We start from the raw sequence: 17938 nt of genomic DNA, 5'->3' as shown, positions 1-17938 counted from the left end.
TACATTTGGTTCGGTTCAACAGATTCTATTATATCTCTGGATTCTCTCAATACATTTTTGATCGGTCAAAAAATTTTACCTTTTAAAAGCCCTTGGTAAATGTTCATAAATCATCTGAGATAACCTAGCACATCTAGAAATACTAGAAGTTTAAAGTCTATCAAAAGTTCATTAAAATTATTAATTAAAAACAGTTTGCTAAGGCCTTGATAGCTAAAGCACCGCTATTTAAAGATCTGGATTTTAGTCCTTCATCCAAATCTTCATTAATTATTAAAAACTCTGCTGTATGAAATACGATTTGGGGCGGTATAAAATGAAGTCGACTTATCTGGAATTAATTATCGGATTAAATTGAATAAAACGAGATGAGAAGAAATGAAGTGTGTCTTATTATAATGAAGGAATTTTATTAAGACTACAATAGATTTTTGGAAGAACCGAAAATGTCACGTTTTTGTTTTTTTTTCTACTGTGGCGGGTAGTCATCATACAACGCAAGATAATTGACAGATGCCTGAATCTCGCTTACGACATTTTCAAGATAAAGCGCATATATATAAGTTCCGAACAACAACATCGGACCGTCGGTCTACCGAGCAAATATCACCGGCTCGGTGGAAGATCTTCCCTTTGTCGTCAAGCCTCCCAAACTACAAACGCACTTTTTCGCAGATGATAAATTGTTAATAAGCCACAATTATGATATATTCAAATCCGAAAAAGTTGTTAATTAACATTATGAAACAATTCAGAGAACTTCTGTTCTATACTTCCCAAAAAGCCCCAGTAACGCTATTGTGGTGCGCAATGTTTCTATTTCCTAGAAAGAGCGTGATTCGGTTATTGAAATCGGTATTTTCCCTAATTTATTTTGTTTCACGTTTCAAAGACTTTTCAACTTTGTCCCCATCATTATGTTCGGGCGATGATTGTCTTAATAACTCAGATGCTTCAGCTAAGTATGGCATGGTGTTCATGCGGCTTCCGTCTCCCGTCGCCATGCACAATGCACATATATACTTATACACATTTCCAAAATGTTGCCATAGAGATACTAAATTGAGAACAATTGAAATAGTACCTTCATTGGCCGAACTGTCAACCGAAGTAAGCCATGTTTGTTCTTATTTTAAATACATTTAAATTGATAAATAAATATCCGTCCTATTTAACTTTACTGTGCACTATATGTAAATGGACTGTTCAGATGTATCCAACGATTTTAAATAACATTTTTAGTATGTTTTCTTACAGCGGGTTCATAAAGCTCCGATAGCTCAACGTTATCCGGACTATAAGTCAGTAAATTTATCATTTCACTCATCAGTGATTGTATGTCATTACACACATACATTAAATATCTTTCCGAATTTTTTTTTTATTGCTTAGATGGGTGGACCAGCTCACAGCCCACCTGGTGTTAGGTGGTTACTGGAACCCATAGACATCTACAACGTAAATGCGCCAGCCATCTTGAGATATAAGTTCTAAGGTCTCAGTATACATAGTTACAACGGCTGCCCCATCCTTCAAACCGAAACGCATTACTGCTTCACGGCAGAAATAGGTGGGATAGTGGTACCTACCCTTGCCGACTCACAAGAAGTCCTACCACCAGTACAGTATAAGTCAATAAATTTATCATTTCACTCATCAGTGATTGAATGTCATTACACACATACATTAAATATCTTTCCGAAATCAGTCTTTATGTCAACGCAATTAGGATGTCGAGTCTAACAATAACCTTCCTACTCGCCTTGGGTAAGGCCGTCGGCATTCACGTTTCGTGTAATTACATAAACTTATGTATCTCTATTTCTATTTATGATTTTTAAATATAAATCAATTAATGATATACAGTGACCGAGAAATTATAAATTTTGGTCTTCGGATCCACGCAAAATAACCAAAATACATTTTGAACCAAGGACATCGACAAAAAAGTGCATCATTAAGTTATGTTAGGTATATTTTTAGACTGACTTGTGCAACTTATTCAATTCGGAATGTTTTGTTACTGAATTGTTTTATGTTTTAATTATTCGTTTTTGAAATCTGTAATCGATTAAATGGTGTGTTTCGCCTAATGTATTTGAATTAAAATTTAAATATTCAAAGATAAAATAGTCGAGTTCTTTTGCCTCTGTTTGTCGATCCTTTTTTTTTGTTTATTTAGTGACTCGTGACATTGACATTTTAAAATGTCAATAACAAGAGGAAAAAAATTAGAACATCAAATCGAAGAATTTAATTACTATATACTGAGAGTATACATATCATCATTATCCTGCCCTTCTCCCAGTCACCTGGGGTCGGCGCAACATGTTTTCTCCTTCCATATTCTTCTGTCATATACCATTTCTTCGCTCACTCCCCTCCTACCCATATCGTCTTTCACACAATCCATCCATTTCTTCTGAGGTCTACCTCTTCCTCTAAATCCTTCCACATTCATAGTTAACACTTTCTTAACAACCTCATTTTCATTTCGTCTCATCACATGTCCATACCATCCCAAACGTGCACTCCTCAGCTTCTCTGTCACAGGTGCCACTTTCAGACTTCCTCTAACATATTCATTCCGTATTCTATCCATTCTCGTTACTCCACACATCCATCGCAACATTCGCATCTCTGCTGCATGCAATCGCCTTTCATCCGCCACTTTCGTTGTCCAACAAGCTGATCCATACAAGACGGCAGGCCTTATTAAGGTCTTATATATCTTCCCTTTTAGGGGAAGAGGGATGTGCGAGTCACATATGGTGCCCGTGACCTGCCGCCATTTCATCCATCCTGCGTCAATTCTGTGCCTCACACTGTACGATCCAGTTCACCGTCGCTTTGGATAACAGACCCTAGGTATCGGAAGTCTTGACATACTGGCAAAGGTGTTCCGTCGAGGGAAATGGGTGTAAAATTGGAGAGACCGCCAAAATCACAGAATAGATGTTCGGTTTTCGATCTGCTGATTTTTAGGCCAACACTCTCCAGCTTGCATCGCCATTTCTCCAGTATGTTTTGGACCTCGAGCCCGTTTTCTCCGACGAGCACTATGTCATCGGCAAACAGCATACACCAAGGGGGCTCTTCCTGTATCTCCGATGTCAAGGCATCCATCACAAGCAGGAAGAGATAGGGACTTAGTGCAGATCCTTGGTGTAAGCTCACTGCCACACTGAACTCGTCGGAATTCCCCGCGGCGGTTCGTACATACGTCCTGGCTCGACTGTACATGGCACAGATTAACCTCACATACTTACCAGGTATATCTTTCTCATTCAATGCCCACCACAAAACTGCTCTAGGTACTCGGTCATACGCTTTTTCCAGATCAACGAACACCATATGCAGATTCCTGTGCACGTCGTGATGTTTTTCGCACACTTGGCGGAGTGCAAATATGGCGTTCGTTGTCCCGTGACCCGGCATGAACCCGAACTGGTTTTGGGTGATCTCACTTTCATCTCGCAATCGCTTTTCTATCACTATACATATAATACATATATGACTAAAATGATCTGTTTTTTTTTATTGCTTAGATGGGTGGACGACCTCACAGCCCACCTGGTGTTAAGTGGTTACTGGAGCCCATGGACATCTACAACGTAAATGCGCCACCCACCTTGACATATAAGTTCTAAGATCTCAATATAGTTACAACGGCTGCCCCACCCTTCAAACCGAAACGCATTACTGCTTCACGGCAGAAATAGGCAGGGCGGTGGTACCTACCCGCGCGGACTCACAAGAGGTCCTACCACCAGTACTTATAATTACGCAAATTATAATTATAAATATAATGGTGTTGTGATTCAGATGGAACTCCAGCCGCTTCAACTAATACCATTAGAAAGAGTGGAAACTTGTACGAGTCTCTTAGCCTTTATTTCATTCAAATTAATAACAAAACTGCAATAATATTAGCTACTTTAAAATGAAACCAGTTTTCGCGCGCAAAACAAATGCTTGAATGTTGCATTCGGCATATCGAAAGTCGACGAACATCGTTTTCGAGAATTTTAATAGGACTTGTTGTTTCTCCCTAAAATTGACTTGAGATAAAAAGATCGCCATTTTCTTTACAATTTAATTTAGAACTAGCTGACCCGGCAGACTTCGTAATGCCTAAACCTAAACCTTTGTATAAAATAAACTTAAAACAAACAAAAGAATCCGTCCGACAGGAGACACTGGTGGTAGGACCTTTTGTGAGTCCGCACGGGTAGGTACCACCGCCCCGCCTATTTCTGCCGTGAAGCAGTAATGCGTTTCGGTTTGAAGGGCGGGGCAGCCGTCGTAACTATACTGAGACCTTAGAACTTATATCTCAAGGTGGTTGGCGCATTTACGTTGTAGATGTCTATGGGTTCCAGTAACCACTTAACACCAGGTGGGCTGTGAGCTCGTCCACCCACCTAAGCAATAAATAAAAAAAAAAAAAGAAAAAGACACATCAAAGGAAAAACAAAATTGTTATTTGTATTTGTTTCCAAGCATTTTCATATTTATCTATCTTTTAAACCTTCTCTGGACTTCCACAAATAATTCAAGACCAAAATTAGCCAAATCGGTCCAGCCGTTCTCGAGTTTTAGCGAGACTAACGAACAGCAATTCATTTTTATATATTATTCTTATATAGATATATAATTCTATTGGTCTTTTTAGTTCTAGAACAAACAACTTTGATGACCACGATTTTTTTTGTAAGATTTTTTATTCAAGTGTTAATATTACTTTATTCATGAACTTATTTTATGTTATAAAAAGAAAATTCACAGCGAAATGAATATTAAAATCACAAAGTTAATGGAATTGTTGCCTCAAAAAAATTTAACCCTTACACAGTATTTTCATTTGCTGATATCATATCTCTGAAAACGTGTTCGGTTTTTTGTATTGCTTCGGCTTCGATGGGTGGATGAGCTCACGGCCTGCCTAACGTTAAACGGTTCCCGGAGCCTATAGACATCTACAACTTGAGACTTGAGTTCTAAGGTCTCCATTTTGACAATACAAGGACTGTCCCGCCCTTCAAACTGAAATGCATCAGATGCGCATGAAACGTCCAGACAAAGAGAGAAAGCAATGTTGAACAAAAAAACAGCGATGGGAAGAGAATGGTAATAAATGGGTTTGTTTATTACTCTGGGATTGCTGATGATGAAAGATATAACAGGTATGTTACAGTGTTCTATTTTAAAAAAATATTCTATTAAAATTTTTTTTACAATAGACCGAATCTTTAACGTATTCTTAAATAATGAAGAAAAATGAACACATACATATGCATAAGTAAAAATAAAAAACTAGTTTTAAAAAGATCTTTCATAGACAATTTCATTCACCTTTCACGAAGAGAAACAATTCAATCTTACTATAAATGAATTTATTATAGTTTTAATTTTATATTGACAATAAATTTGTATTTATATTACAGAAAGCCCAGTAAGTCTTTCATTGTCTGGAGTATTTGATATCAATATACATTAAATGTACTGTGTGACTGTGGTGTTATTATCCTTTACAGGCTCGCAGTACGTTCTACCATAAGTCAACAAGCGATTCTTGGAAAATACGCATAGCAACCTTCAAATAACAAGCTAAATTTGGCAGAATATAAATTACACTCGCTGCCAACGATACTTACTAGAGACGTTCCATTTTATGTTCTCAAGTGTACTTAAGTGGTTATTTTATGTCAGCATTCGTCGTAACTTCTCCGACAGTCTTTGCAGAAAACGTTAATTACTAAATTAATATTTCCTATTTCATTGGGCTATTTAATTTTTCTGAAGCGATCCGCATACGTTGCATGGGATGATGCTAGGAGACGTCGGGATCCTAACATCTCAGAGGAAAGGCGGAAATATAACGCCGCTTCCAGGTCCTACAAGAAGGTTATTGCCAGGGCGAAATCGGAGCACGTTGCTAGAATTGGCGAGCGACTGAAGAGCTATCCCTCTGGGAGCCGTGCTTTTTGGTCGCTCGCCAAAGCTGCAGAAGGTAACTTTTGCAGGTCTAGTCTCCCACCACTACGCAAGTCCGATGACAGTCTGGCCCATAGTGCGAAAGAGAAGGCTGACCTTCTGGTCAAACTCTTCGCCTCGAACTCGACTGTGGACGACGGGGGTGCCACACCACCGAACATCCTCCGGTGTGATAGTTCCCTGCCGGAGATCTGCTTTACACAGTGTGCAGTCAGGCGGGAACTCCGACTCCTGGACGTCCATAAGTCGAGCGGGCCAGACGGCATCCCTGCAGTGGTTCTGAAAACGTGCGCCCCTGAGCTGACACCTGCGCTGACGCGTTTGTATCGCCTATCTTATTGCACTAACAGGGTTCCGTCTTCATGGAAGACTGCCCACGTCCACCCTATCCCCAAGAAGGGTGACCGGTCGGACCCATCGAGCTATAGGCCTATCGCGATAACTTCCTTGCTTTCCAAGGTGATGGAGCGAATAATTAATATACAACTCCTGAAGTATCTGGAGGATCGCCAGCTGATCAGTGACCGACAGTACGGTTTCCGTCACGGTCGCTCAGCTGGCGATCTTCTTGTATACCTTACTCACAGGTGGGCTGAAGCCTTGGAGAGCAAGGGCGAGGCTCTTGCTGTGAGCCTTGATATCGCGAAGGCCTTCGACAGGGTCTGGCATAGGGCACTTCTGTCGAAGCTACCATCTTACGGAATCCCCGAGGGTCTCTGCAAGTGGATCGCTAGCTTTTTGGATGGGCGGAGCATCACGGTCGTTGTAGACGGTGACTGTTCTGATACCATGACCATTAACGCTGGCGTTCCACAAGGTTCGGTGCTCTCCCCCACGCTTTTCATCCTGTATATCAATGACATGCTGTCTATTGATGGCATGCATTGCTATGCGGATGACAGCACGGGGGATGCGCGATATATCGGCCATCAGAGTCTCTCTCGGAGCGTGGTGCAAGAGAGACGATCAAAACTTGTGTCTGAAGTGGAGAACTCTCTGGGGCGAGTCTCCAAATGGGGTGAATTGAACTTGGTTCAATTCAACCCGTTAAAGACACAAGTTTGCGCGTTCACTGCGAAGAAGGACCCCTTTGTCATGGCGCCGCAATTCCAAGGAGTATCCCTGCAACCTTCCGAGAGTATTGGGATACTTGGGGTCGATATTTCGAGCGATGTCCAGTTTCGGAGTCATTTGGAAGGCAAAGCCAAGTTGGCGTCCAAAATGCTGGGAGTCCTCAACAGAGCGAAGCGGTACTTCACGCCTGGACAAAGGCTTTTGCTTTATAAAGCACAAGTCCGGCCTCGCGTGGAGTACTGCTCCCATCTCTGGGCCGGGGCTCCCAAATACCAGCTTCTTCCATTTGACTCCATACAGAGAAGGGCCGTTCGGATTGTCGATAATCCCGGTCTCACGGATCGTTTGGAACCTCTGGGTCTGCGGAGGGACTTCGGTTCCCTCTGTATTTTGTACCGTATGTTCCATGGGGAGTGCTCTGAGGAATTGTTCGAGATGATACCGGCATCTCGTTTTTACCATCGCACCGCCCGCTACCGGAGTAGAGTTCATCCATACTACCTGGAGCCACTGCGGTCATCCACAGTGCGTTTCCAGAGGTCTTTTTTGCCACGTACCATCCGGCTATGGAATGAGCTCCCCTCCACGGTGTTTCCCGAGCGCTATGACATGTCCTTCTTCAAACGAGGCTTGTGGAGAGTATTAAGCGGTAGGCAGCGGCTTGGCTCTGCCCCTGGCATTGCTGAAGTCCATGGGCGACGGTAACCACTCACCATCAGGTGGGCCGTATGCTCGTCTGCCTACAAGGGCAATAAAAAAAAAAAAAAAAAAAAAAAAAAAAAAAAAAAAAAAAAAAAAAAAAAAAAAAAAAAAAAAAAAAAAAAAAAAAAAAAAAAAGCGAAAAATCTTGTACTATAAAAAATTAAACGAATTACGTTTTTAATCGATAATGGTTTTTCGTCTGGAGATATCAGCCAAATCAACTCGGTCAACCGTTTTTACGAACACCATTTATTTTCTACTCACACATCTTAACACGTTGAATGCCACATGATAAATAAAGTATTTTCATTTAGGCCACGGTGTTTTTTTTCCTACCTAAGCTTGAGATAGCCTTGAGAGGATATTTCTGCGTAACCTTAACTAGTAGGTGAGCTCACGGGGCTCAAACCGGAGCGATGCTAACATTTACCTTAGCAAGAGCAGTGCTTCGCAGAATCTACCACCGGATCGGAAACGAATGGCCACGGTGTTCACCGGTGAGCCTTATCTTACTGAACCGTTCGGGCCGTGAGGGCCACTCGTGAGCCGCGTGAGGATTCCAACGTAAACGCTTCCTACAAGCCATAGATTGCAGTTATCAAACAAAACGCGTATGGAAGAGAACCGCATGGCCCTTTAGCCGAACCAAACGTCCTAGTTTTCAAATACAATAAAAAATTGTAGATTTTATCAAGATTATATAATAGCCTTTTAAACATTTTAAAAACTAGACGGTAAAAGTCGCAAATTTTTATCTTCCTCGCAAATTATCGGATTTTATAAATGTTGGGATGATATTACTGATTCCCTGATTTTGGCTTGGCCCGAATGGTATAAGCACACTAGGTCCACCGGTGGTGTTCAACGTGTTAAATTATTTTATTTAATCAAATAAATAATAATTGGATGTTGATAATTTAATAAATCTTATTAATCAGTTATTACGTGGATTATTCTAAATTTCAATATGTGTTTTAAGCTCTTAGGTTCTTCTTAGGTTCTCTTAGGTTCACCAGTTCTTAAATTATTACCGCTGGGGAAACCATTTACGAATACGCGGTCAGGGGGTAAGAGACCGGGTTATGTCGGACTCCGGCGCCTCCAGAAAAGAACAGGGAGAAGAAGAAGACCCGGGTCCTCCTCTTCTTCCAATTCCTGCCGGGAGACTACGCCTTGAGGACGAGCGAGGCGCTGCGCGGCGTCTACCACGCAGGACCCGCCCCGCAAAACCGACTACCGACTAAACCCCATCGAGCCCCATCACTCCGACTCCACGAAACCCACGGTACCGCACAGTGCGCGTCTTAAATTATTACCGGGGCACATATGTGTTACGAAATAAATACTCTCGGCATTGTTATGTGTCATTAAACTTGTTATTGCATTTTTTATCGATGTACAAATAATCTACATGTACAAATTATTTAACCAGGGACAGCGGAAACATTATTTTTACATTGTGTTATAAAGATTCTCTCATTGGGGAATTAATTAGCTTAACGCTTAATCAGTTTGATTCAGTTTGATTAGATTCGTATAGGCTATATTATGTTCAAATATACTGTTAAAACTTGAATCGCAGTAAAGAAAGTATCGTTTGGCGTTTGATTCTAAATAGTGACATTGTTTACCTATACCTATACATATTTGCTTATTGGATATATGGAGATATAGCCCAAAGAAAGGGAATACTTTTTTGTATGGAAACTAGCGAAATCTTGTGGCGGATGCCCCTAAACTTGTATGTTATTAAAGTTACGGCATTTAATTATTGTATAACTAAAGGCAGAAATTTATAAAATTATAAATCATACGATTTTTTTTTTATAGACTATTTGATTAAAAATTTTATCAACTTGTTGTTTTTGAAAATTTACAAAATTCTTCATTATAAATAATATATAGGATAAGTAATAATATGTTACTGTCATCTACAGAAGCAATGAGAAACTAATCGAAGCGAAGCCATCTAGTGGCCGACGCCCATAAACATATTTGTTGAGTGCTTGAGTTGCTTATCTATAACTTTTTTTATTTTTTATTGCTTAGATGATTGGACGAGCTCACAGCCCACCTGGTGTTAAGTGGTTACTCGAGCCCATGGACATCTACAACGTAAATGCTCCACCCACCTTGAGATATAAGTTCTATGATCTCAGTATAGTTACAACGGCTACCCCGCCCTTTAAACTGAAACGCATTACTGCTTCACGGCAGAAATGGCAGAGTGGTGGTACCTACCCGCCCGGACTCACAAGAGGTCCTACCACCAGTAAACTAATTTATGTGTATTATCTATGCTCCAGCTCAGTTACCGCTCTTTAAAACGCCTTGCAAATCAGGCGCAATCAGTGGCGTTAATTTATTTTTAAATTTCTCAAAAATCGCTCAAATAGTGGATAGTTTTTTGTTTCTTCCATGGAGCATCGACCTTTAATCTGTAATTTTACTAGATCTGTAACTGAAACGAATCTTCTCGCATAAACCGCCACATTAAAACTAATTTTGCGTATTACAGTATACAAATACAGGTTACGTACATACAATACGAAATTTTGTGATTCTGGAAATCCTTTATTTTTCTAGACATGTGCCGAACCTCAGCCGGTTTCCGCGCCTAAGGAGCGCGTGTTTTTTGACGCAGATCTTGGGAGGGGACAGTGTGCCCAAGTTTTTAGGGCCCTACCCACAAAACGACTCCTCTTACGATATCTCAACCGACCTTCGATCTAAAGTAGGGGGGCTCCCTCGGCTAACATTAGATCCAGCCTCGTGGCGCCACTCCGAAGACTCTCGATAATGACCTATAGGGTCGTCGAGCGATCGTCAGTGATCAAACGAAAGCGGGAAATTATGAATATGCAAAATTAAGTTATTTACATATTTACGCGTATTAATGTTTGCCAGTTTTATTTTTATTACACGATGTTATTACTTCATCGTCAAGTTATTTGTGAACATGTGTTAAGTACGTATTTCATAAGAAAAATTGGTACCAGCCTTCGGGATTTGAACATCGGCATGGTCGCATAGCTCAGTACAAGGTGCATTCTCGTGAGGATGCTTGTGAAGAGCTCAAGCTTAGCGTTCCAAGACTGCAGTGACAAGTTTATTATATATAAATTGACATTGGTAACGTCGGGGTGAATGGATTCTCGAGTGGAAAACTTGGCATCGATGCGCCACAGCAATGTACATATTAATTTTATTATATTCATAAATGAAAATAATATGTATACGTATTTCAATATTACAATGTAACACTTGTGTTTTGACGATTTAAATTTATTTATAATAAACAGTTTTGTTGTACACCTTTTCTTTTCCTTCGATTTTTTTGTTTGTCTTATCGTGCTAAAATTACGTGTATCTAGTAAAAAAAAGTATCATGAAATCTATTGGGGCTGGGCTAAAAATTTCCAGACACTTCGACCCTTAGAATCTTTTTTGTGTCATTCTCCTGTCCTCTACTCTTTACATCCAAACACCACCTACATGATTTTTAGTCGCATTTCCGAAAGAACCCTCAAAACGTTCTTGGCATAATCGGACTTACCGCTTAAGCCATAGCTCCAGGTTTATTACTGGGTGTATTAATTTTTCTTGGAATTAAATCAATAATTACTGTTAAATATTTATTATTATTATGACGCCAAAACTACTCCGTGTACCGTTTGTGTGCTGTTTGCAGGAATATTCATTGCTTCAATGCCATTAACACGATTCATGAACACGAACATGCCGATTTCACAGATAAAGACGGGCTAAAGCGTACACGCATTAAGCAATTTATTTAAATATTTGTACATAATGAAGTCATCTTGGCCTAAGGGATAAGACGTCCGGTGCATTCGTGTTGAGCGATGCACCGGTGTTCGAATCCCAGGCAGGTACCAATTTTTCTAATGAAATACGTACTCAACAAATGTTCACGATTAACTTCCACGGTGAAGGAATAACATCGTGTAATAAAAATGAAACCCGCAAAATTATAATTTGCGTAATTACTGGTGGTATTACCTCTTGTGAGTCCGCGTGGGTAGGTACCACCGCCCTGCCTATTTCTGCCGTGAAGCAGTAATGCGTTTCGGTTTGAAGGGTGGGGCAGCCGTTGTAACTATACTTGAGACCTTAGAACTTATATCTCAAGGTGGGTGGCGCATTTACGTCGTGGATGTCTATGGGTTCCAGTAACCACTTAACATCAGGTGGGCTGTGAGCTCGTCCACCCACCTAAGCAATAAAAAAAAAACATAAAATATGCGTAGATTGTTGAAATTTTAGAGACATTACCAGAAAATATGAACTCACTATTCTTGTTCACGTTTTTATAGCTCGCTCTCTCGTATGTGTGTGTGCGTATGTTTGTCTGTTTTCGTATAGAATTTTTTAATTGCTTTTAAACTGACCGGCTGAATGCGCTAAAACTTTGTAATGTAAGTTGAAATCGGATGATCATAAAAAAAATATAATTTTAACAATACGTCTAATAACCTTGATTTAATTTTTCACTGTATATTTTCTTTATTGTATTGTAAAAACACAACCGTCACCCAAATCATCCATAAACAACTTCTGCTGCATCAATACTTTAGTTACATTCTCACGTTGAAATATGAAGTTATTAAAAAGACAGTTATGGCATTTATCATGAAGTTATTAAATGCTTACGAAATATGATTTCACTAAAACGCAATACCTATCAATAAATTAAAATATATCAGGATCATTTTTTTAGAATATCAGAAGATACACTGTTAACAAACTAGGAATTGCTGAAATAAAAACTAGAAACACCAAGACATGCAAATAATAATTAAAAAAACTAAATAAAATGGCGCCAGTTGCATCTATATACATAATAATATGTATCCCGTCTACTTTATAGCCAACTAGCGACCCGCCCTCGCTTCGCTTCGGAAACATTAAAACACACATGAAACAAAAAAACAAAAATAAAAAAAATAAATAAAAAAGTAGCCTATGTTCATCAGGGACAATGTCGGCTTCTAATGGAAAAAGAATTTTTCAAATCGGTCCAGTAGTTTCGGAGCCTATTCGAAACAAACAAACAAACAAATCTTTCCTCTTTATAATATTAGTATAGATATAAATACAACGCATAAAGATCACGAGAAAACTCTTATTTAAAATCCAATTAAGTTATCGTCAGATGTAATCATTAATAAAACCATTAACTTCAGCCCAGTCCATTCCTCATTTAGAATTATATTGATTTTTTTAAATTTCATTTTACATTTGTTACAGAATAAATTGTAAATTATTTCACGATGGCTTTATTAACGCTTATTTTTGTTGCAATTACAAAAGATGGCATAGTGCGGATTAATGGTCGTAAAAAAATTAATTTACGATTTATTTAGTGACTGATGTAAAATGAAATATAAAAATCAATAATATAATAATCATAATAAAGACGAACATACCTTTGCACTTTCAATCACAGCACATAAAAAAAGAAAACACCAACGCAACAAAATTGCATTCGAAATTCGATTGTTTCAAAATGGCCACTTTTCCCGCCAAGACGTGCATACGCCACGTTCAGGTTCGAAACATTGAGGCTTTAACGACATTTGTTGTATAATGATTTACATTCGTAATGATAAATCATTCAACCTCGGTTTGTGAATTACGTGTTCTGTTGTTTATTTCATTTAGCCATTCGTTTTACACGAAGACGTGGAACGCTGTAACGGTTTCGCGTAATCCTTATTACTGGTGGTAGGACCTCTTGTGAGTCCGCGCGGGTTGGTACCACCACCCTGCCTATTTCTGCCGTGAAGCAGTAATGTGTTTCGGTTTGAAGGGTGGGGCAGCCGTTGTAACTATACTTGAGACCTTAGAACTTGTATCTCAAGGTGGGTGGCGCATTTACGTTGTGGATGTCTATGGGCTCCAGTAACCACTTAACACCAGGTGGGCTGTGAGCTCGTCCACCCATTTAAGCAATAAAAAAAAAACCTATTTAGTTTTTGTATACATTTCTTTATTTTGCGAAACAACAAAAAGTCTTATAACTAAAAAATGAAAAACGAAAACTTCATCGTCGCTATGTATCTAATCTAGAACTAAAATATTTAAGCGGATGGTGCATGCGATGCCCTTGCTATTGCCCGCACCCATAGATAACAGTAACAACCTACCACTGCTTGTTTTCTTGTCTGCTGTCGGTTGCAATAAAACTAATCTAAAATACCTACGTACTGGTGGTAAGAGGTACGTTTTTATTGGTGTTAGGACCTCTTGTGAGTCCGCACGTGTAGGTACCACCACCCTGCCTATTTCTGCCGTGAAGCAGTAATGCGTTTCGGTTTGAAGGGTGCGGTAGCCGTTGTAACTATACTTGAGACCTTAGAACTTATATCTCAAGGTGGGTGGCGCATTTCCGTTGTAGATGTCTATGGGCTCCAGTAACCACTTAAGACCGGGTGGGCTGTGAGCTCGTCCACCCATGTAAGGAATAATAAATAAATAAATAAATAAAAGTATTCGACACTGTGAATTCCCCAGACATCATAAGTGAATGCCATTACTCATTTTGAGACACAATGACGAAGCCTCAGTCACGTTATGGTATTAGTAACTACTTTCCGTGAACATTCCGTGCACAATGTTTCCTATCAGCTATGCTCAAAACAGAAGTAAATATATAGTAGTAGCAATCTTATCTGTTTTATGAAATAACTCAACAATTTCTTGCAACCTATTATTTATAGGGCAGTACTTCCGCAGTGCAGTATGATGTGTGACGTAATCACTAGTGTGTATAATCTACAAAGCCAAAACCAATTTATATTTGCGTATTTTCTGTTAAATAAAATATAGACATAATGGAAAGAAAAAAAAGCTGTAGCTCTTGGTGAGTATATGAGCTCGACTACAGCCTAATTGGATCTTCTTATGCTGCTAAATGTCGCCTCTAATATGTACTTAACTGATCGCAGGTCATTTCCAATGTAAAGTCTCCTGCACATTTCTGGCGTAAGCAGTCAAGCGTTTGCGTTTATAAGGATAGTCTTGTAATGCCTTTAGAGTTCAATATCGCGTGTTAAGGAAAATGTTTACATTCACGTTTGTATCGTGGAATTCTGGTAACCGATTGACACTCGACAGGCTTCGAATTCGTTTGAGCATCAATTCTAAAAAAAAAAAAAAACACCATTGCCGTGAGTAAAATTATTTATTAGCTCACGCTTGTAAACGAGAAAGCTGTTTACGTAAGTGTCGTTAAAGCCCTTGTCAAAATAAAAAGTACATTGCAAAGTCAAATACAGCTGCTGAATGATTTAAATATCAGGGATTTTATGGTAGGCAGCGGCTTGGCTCTGCCCCTGGCATTGCTGACGTCCATGAGCGACGGTGACCACTTACCATCAGGTGGGCCGTATGCTCGTCTGCCTACAAAGGCAATAAAAAAAAAAAAAATCGGTTCGAGATATTACAACTTTTTTTATTGCTTAGATGGACGAGCTTACAACCCACGCGGTGTTAAGTGGTTACTGGAGCCCATGGACATCTACGACGTAAATGCGCCACCCACCTTGAGATATCAGTTCTAAGGTCTCAGTATAGTTACAACGGCTGCTGTTAGCTATTCAAAAACTATTGCATACAAATTGTCCCTTTCGTTTGACCTTCACGAGCATACCTTGCTTTGTCCTATCCGCCGGCTTTGGTTGCATTATGTTATGCTGCTATTTACAAATACGTGCGCAATGTTATTTATTGTTCAAGTTAGTTATTCGATTGCTGTGGTCGGTAAATTACAACATGTCGCCTGGCTTGGTGGTTAGATATATTTATTTGTGGTCTGTAAATTTTGAACAAAAATATTTACTTTAATGTAATACATTCATTCAGTAATTGTATCGGAATGTAATGATTTACAGCCAATTACAAAATTTTATGTGTTTTTTTCCCTATTCATTCGCTCGTAGCCTCAACGGATATTCCAGATACGCCCTGACAGGTAGTTGAGCTCACGGGCTTAACCTGAGAGAATTTTCTAACACTAGCCCTAGCAAGAGCAGTGCTTCGCAGAATCTACCACCGGATCGGAATCGTGTTACCCACTGAGAAGATCCGGCGAGAAACTCAGTGGGCTGTGTCTATGGGTTAGTTCGCTCGTCGAACTCTTCGTCGCAATCGATGAGTTCGACGAGGACGGTGACCGGTGCTTGAGGGTCCTAAAAGCACAGAGAGTGAATCCTGGGGATCCGACAAGACATGTTTAGGGGGACGGCGGCTTTGCGTTTAAGAGCGTAAAGTAAGGTATAAAAGGTATAGCATCTGTGCTAGTGGTACAACGTAGTGAGCTTATACGGGTGGATACCATCATCATGCCTTACCACAATGCAGTAATGCCTTCCTGTTTTAGATATGAGATAACCGTATTGCAACATGATTGAAGTCCGACCGCGTCTCATTATTTGAGACGGCATTCACATTGTCGTGCCTGTGGTTTTACGTAATCAATTATTATTACAAACAGCTAAAAAAATACGTAGCGATGAATTTTAATCCACCATCAAGTCTACCAGCGAAATTAAAAATAATAAAATAAAGAGACGTACACATCTAGGTTACATTCACCTCACTTTATTGTAGCCAAGAACGGCTGTTACGTATATTGTAATTGTTTTGTAAATGTCGTAATGACTATAATAGTAAAAGTCATTTTACTTTGACTCTGCTACTAGCAAAACTTTGTGTCATTGAGAACAGGGTCAAATTAATGTTGATATTGCTATCCCTAACATTGTACGGCCTTCTTGGATGCTGCATGTGTTTTACGAGAAAACTGCCCATTGTCCCTCGATGCCTCATCTAATTGCTTAACTTAACCCTCGATTGCTATCCCGATTTCCCAGAACTAAAGATTTTTAAAGAATTTGGGGTCTGGCCTGTGTACCGGCGATGATGATTTTGTGTTTTATTCCTTCTTAGTTAAATGTCGGCGAGAACTAGTTATGGTTGGGTTGACAAGTGATGCCAAGTTTTGTTTAGTACTTTAGCAATTTCTATTTGGATTGGGCAAGAAATAGATGAGAAGAATCGAAGACCGGGCTTGCTGGTGTTATTTCGAAGAGACCTACATCCAAAATTTGTCGTCTGTTAGCTGATGACGATGAATCTTAATCTTTTGAATATGAAGCAGCTCTTTTTTGCCTTGCTTTGTAAGTAGCGCGCGTGGCAATACACCTGATAACACGAGCGCCTCTTCTGAACATAGCACTTTATCGACAACTCAAATTGGTAAATCTTATAATTATTGCAAATTTTTACTGATGGTAGGACGACTTGTGAGTCCGCATGGGTAGGTACCAGCGTCCTGCCTATTTCTGCCGTGAAGCAGTAATGCGTCTTGGTTTGAAGGGTAGGACAGCCGATGTGCTGTTAAAAGTGAGATCTCAATACTCATGTCTCGAGGTCGGTGGCGGCATTTACGTTGTTAATGTCTATGGGCTCCGGTAACCACTTAACACCAACCAAGCTCGTCCAATTATCTAAACTATAAAAAAAAAATTGCGGGTTTTTCCTTAATTGTGGAATATATTGTGTTTGTTTTCAATAATGTGTAGATGCCAGGCTAATTTAAGCAATTACGTAATCATATTACTCTATAGGCGATCTCTATGATGACCTGGAGCTTGACTCAGTCAGTAAGTATTTACAGTCGGCATCATGGCACCACTTCGAGAAGGTGGCATGACATGAGAACCCTCTTGTCGTGGACGCTGGGAATTACATACCCGATCCTGTGGACCGAATTGTAAACAGTCGACGTCGCCTTAAACACGTCATTACGGATCCTCCCGATCCATTGACGGTGCTTTTAGGTAACTCAAGTATCGATCACCGTTCTCGCCGAACTCGTCGCCTGCGATGAAGGGCTCGGCGAGTAAATTGACCCATATACTGCTTTTGCTGGGCTAGTGTTAGCAACACTCCCGGTTTGAGCCCCGGGAGCTCACCTACACGTCAAGGAGAAGCTGAAACAGCCTCTCAAGGATATCAGCATAGGTAGGGAAAAAAAGAACTCGATAGGTGTACACTGGGCATCTAATCCGTTATGCTACTTATTCTTTATAGGTTTGATTTGGAGCTATTTTCATCCAGCAGAATCTCTACCAAATATAGC

The 17938-nt window shown here is 39.8% G+C and overlaps 2 protein-coding genes across 4 annotated transcripts in view; both read right to left on the bottom strand.

Moving 5' to 3' along the window:
- Positions 1–17938, bottom strand: part of LOC101744593 (proton-coupled amino acid transporter-like protein pathetic) — a 65308-nt gene that overhangs the window by 41667 nt on the left and 5703 nt on the right. The window contains exon 1 of one of the 3 annotated variants that reach the window (XM_038014813.2): positions 13221–13565. The exons of the other annotated variants lie outside the window; for them this stretch is intronic. The gene's annotated coding sequence lies outside the window, so the exon portion shown is untranslated. Of the gene's footprint in view, positions 1–13220; positions 13566–17938 lie in introns of those variants that run through there. 3 annotated transcript variants of the gene reach the window in all.
- On the bottom strand, positions 2821–3438 carry LOC119629375 (uncharacterized). The gene has a single exon (XM_038015052.1). The coding sequence runs from the start codon at positions 3436–3438 to the stop codon at positions 2821–2823; it is 618 nt and encodes a 205-aa protein (XP_037870980.1).

Source organism: Bombyx mori, chromosome 13 (genome assembly GCF_030269925.1).
Source record: "Bombyx mori chromosome 13, ASM3026992v2".
Lineage (NCBI taxonomy): Eukaryota > Metazoa > Arthropoda > Insecta > Lepidoptera > Bombycidae > Bombyx > Bombyx mori.
Note: the sequence above shows the minus strand (reverse complement) of the source record. Positions and strands in the feature narration are given on the sequence as shown.

Coding starts and splice junctions, on each gene's coding strand:
- LOC119629375 (XM_038015052.1), bottom strand. CDS start 3,438: ATGCCGGGTCACGGGACAACGAACGCCATATTTGCACTCCGCCAAGTG.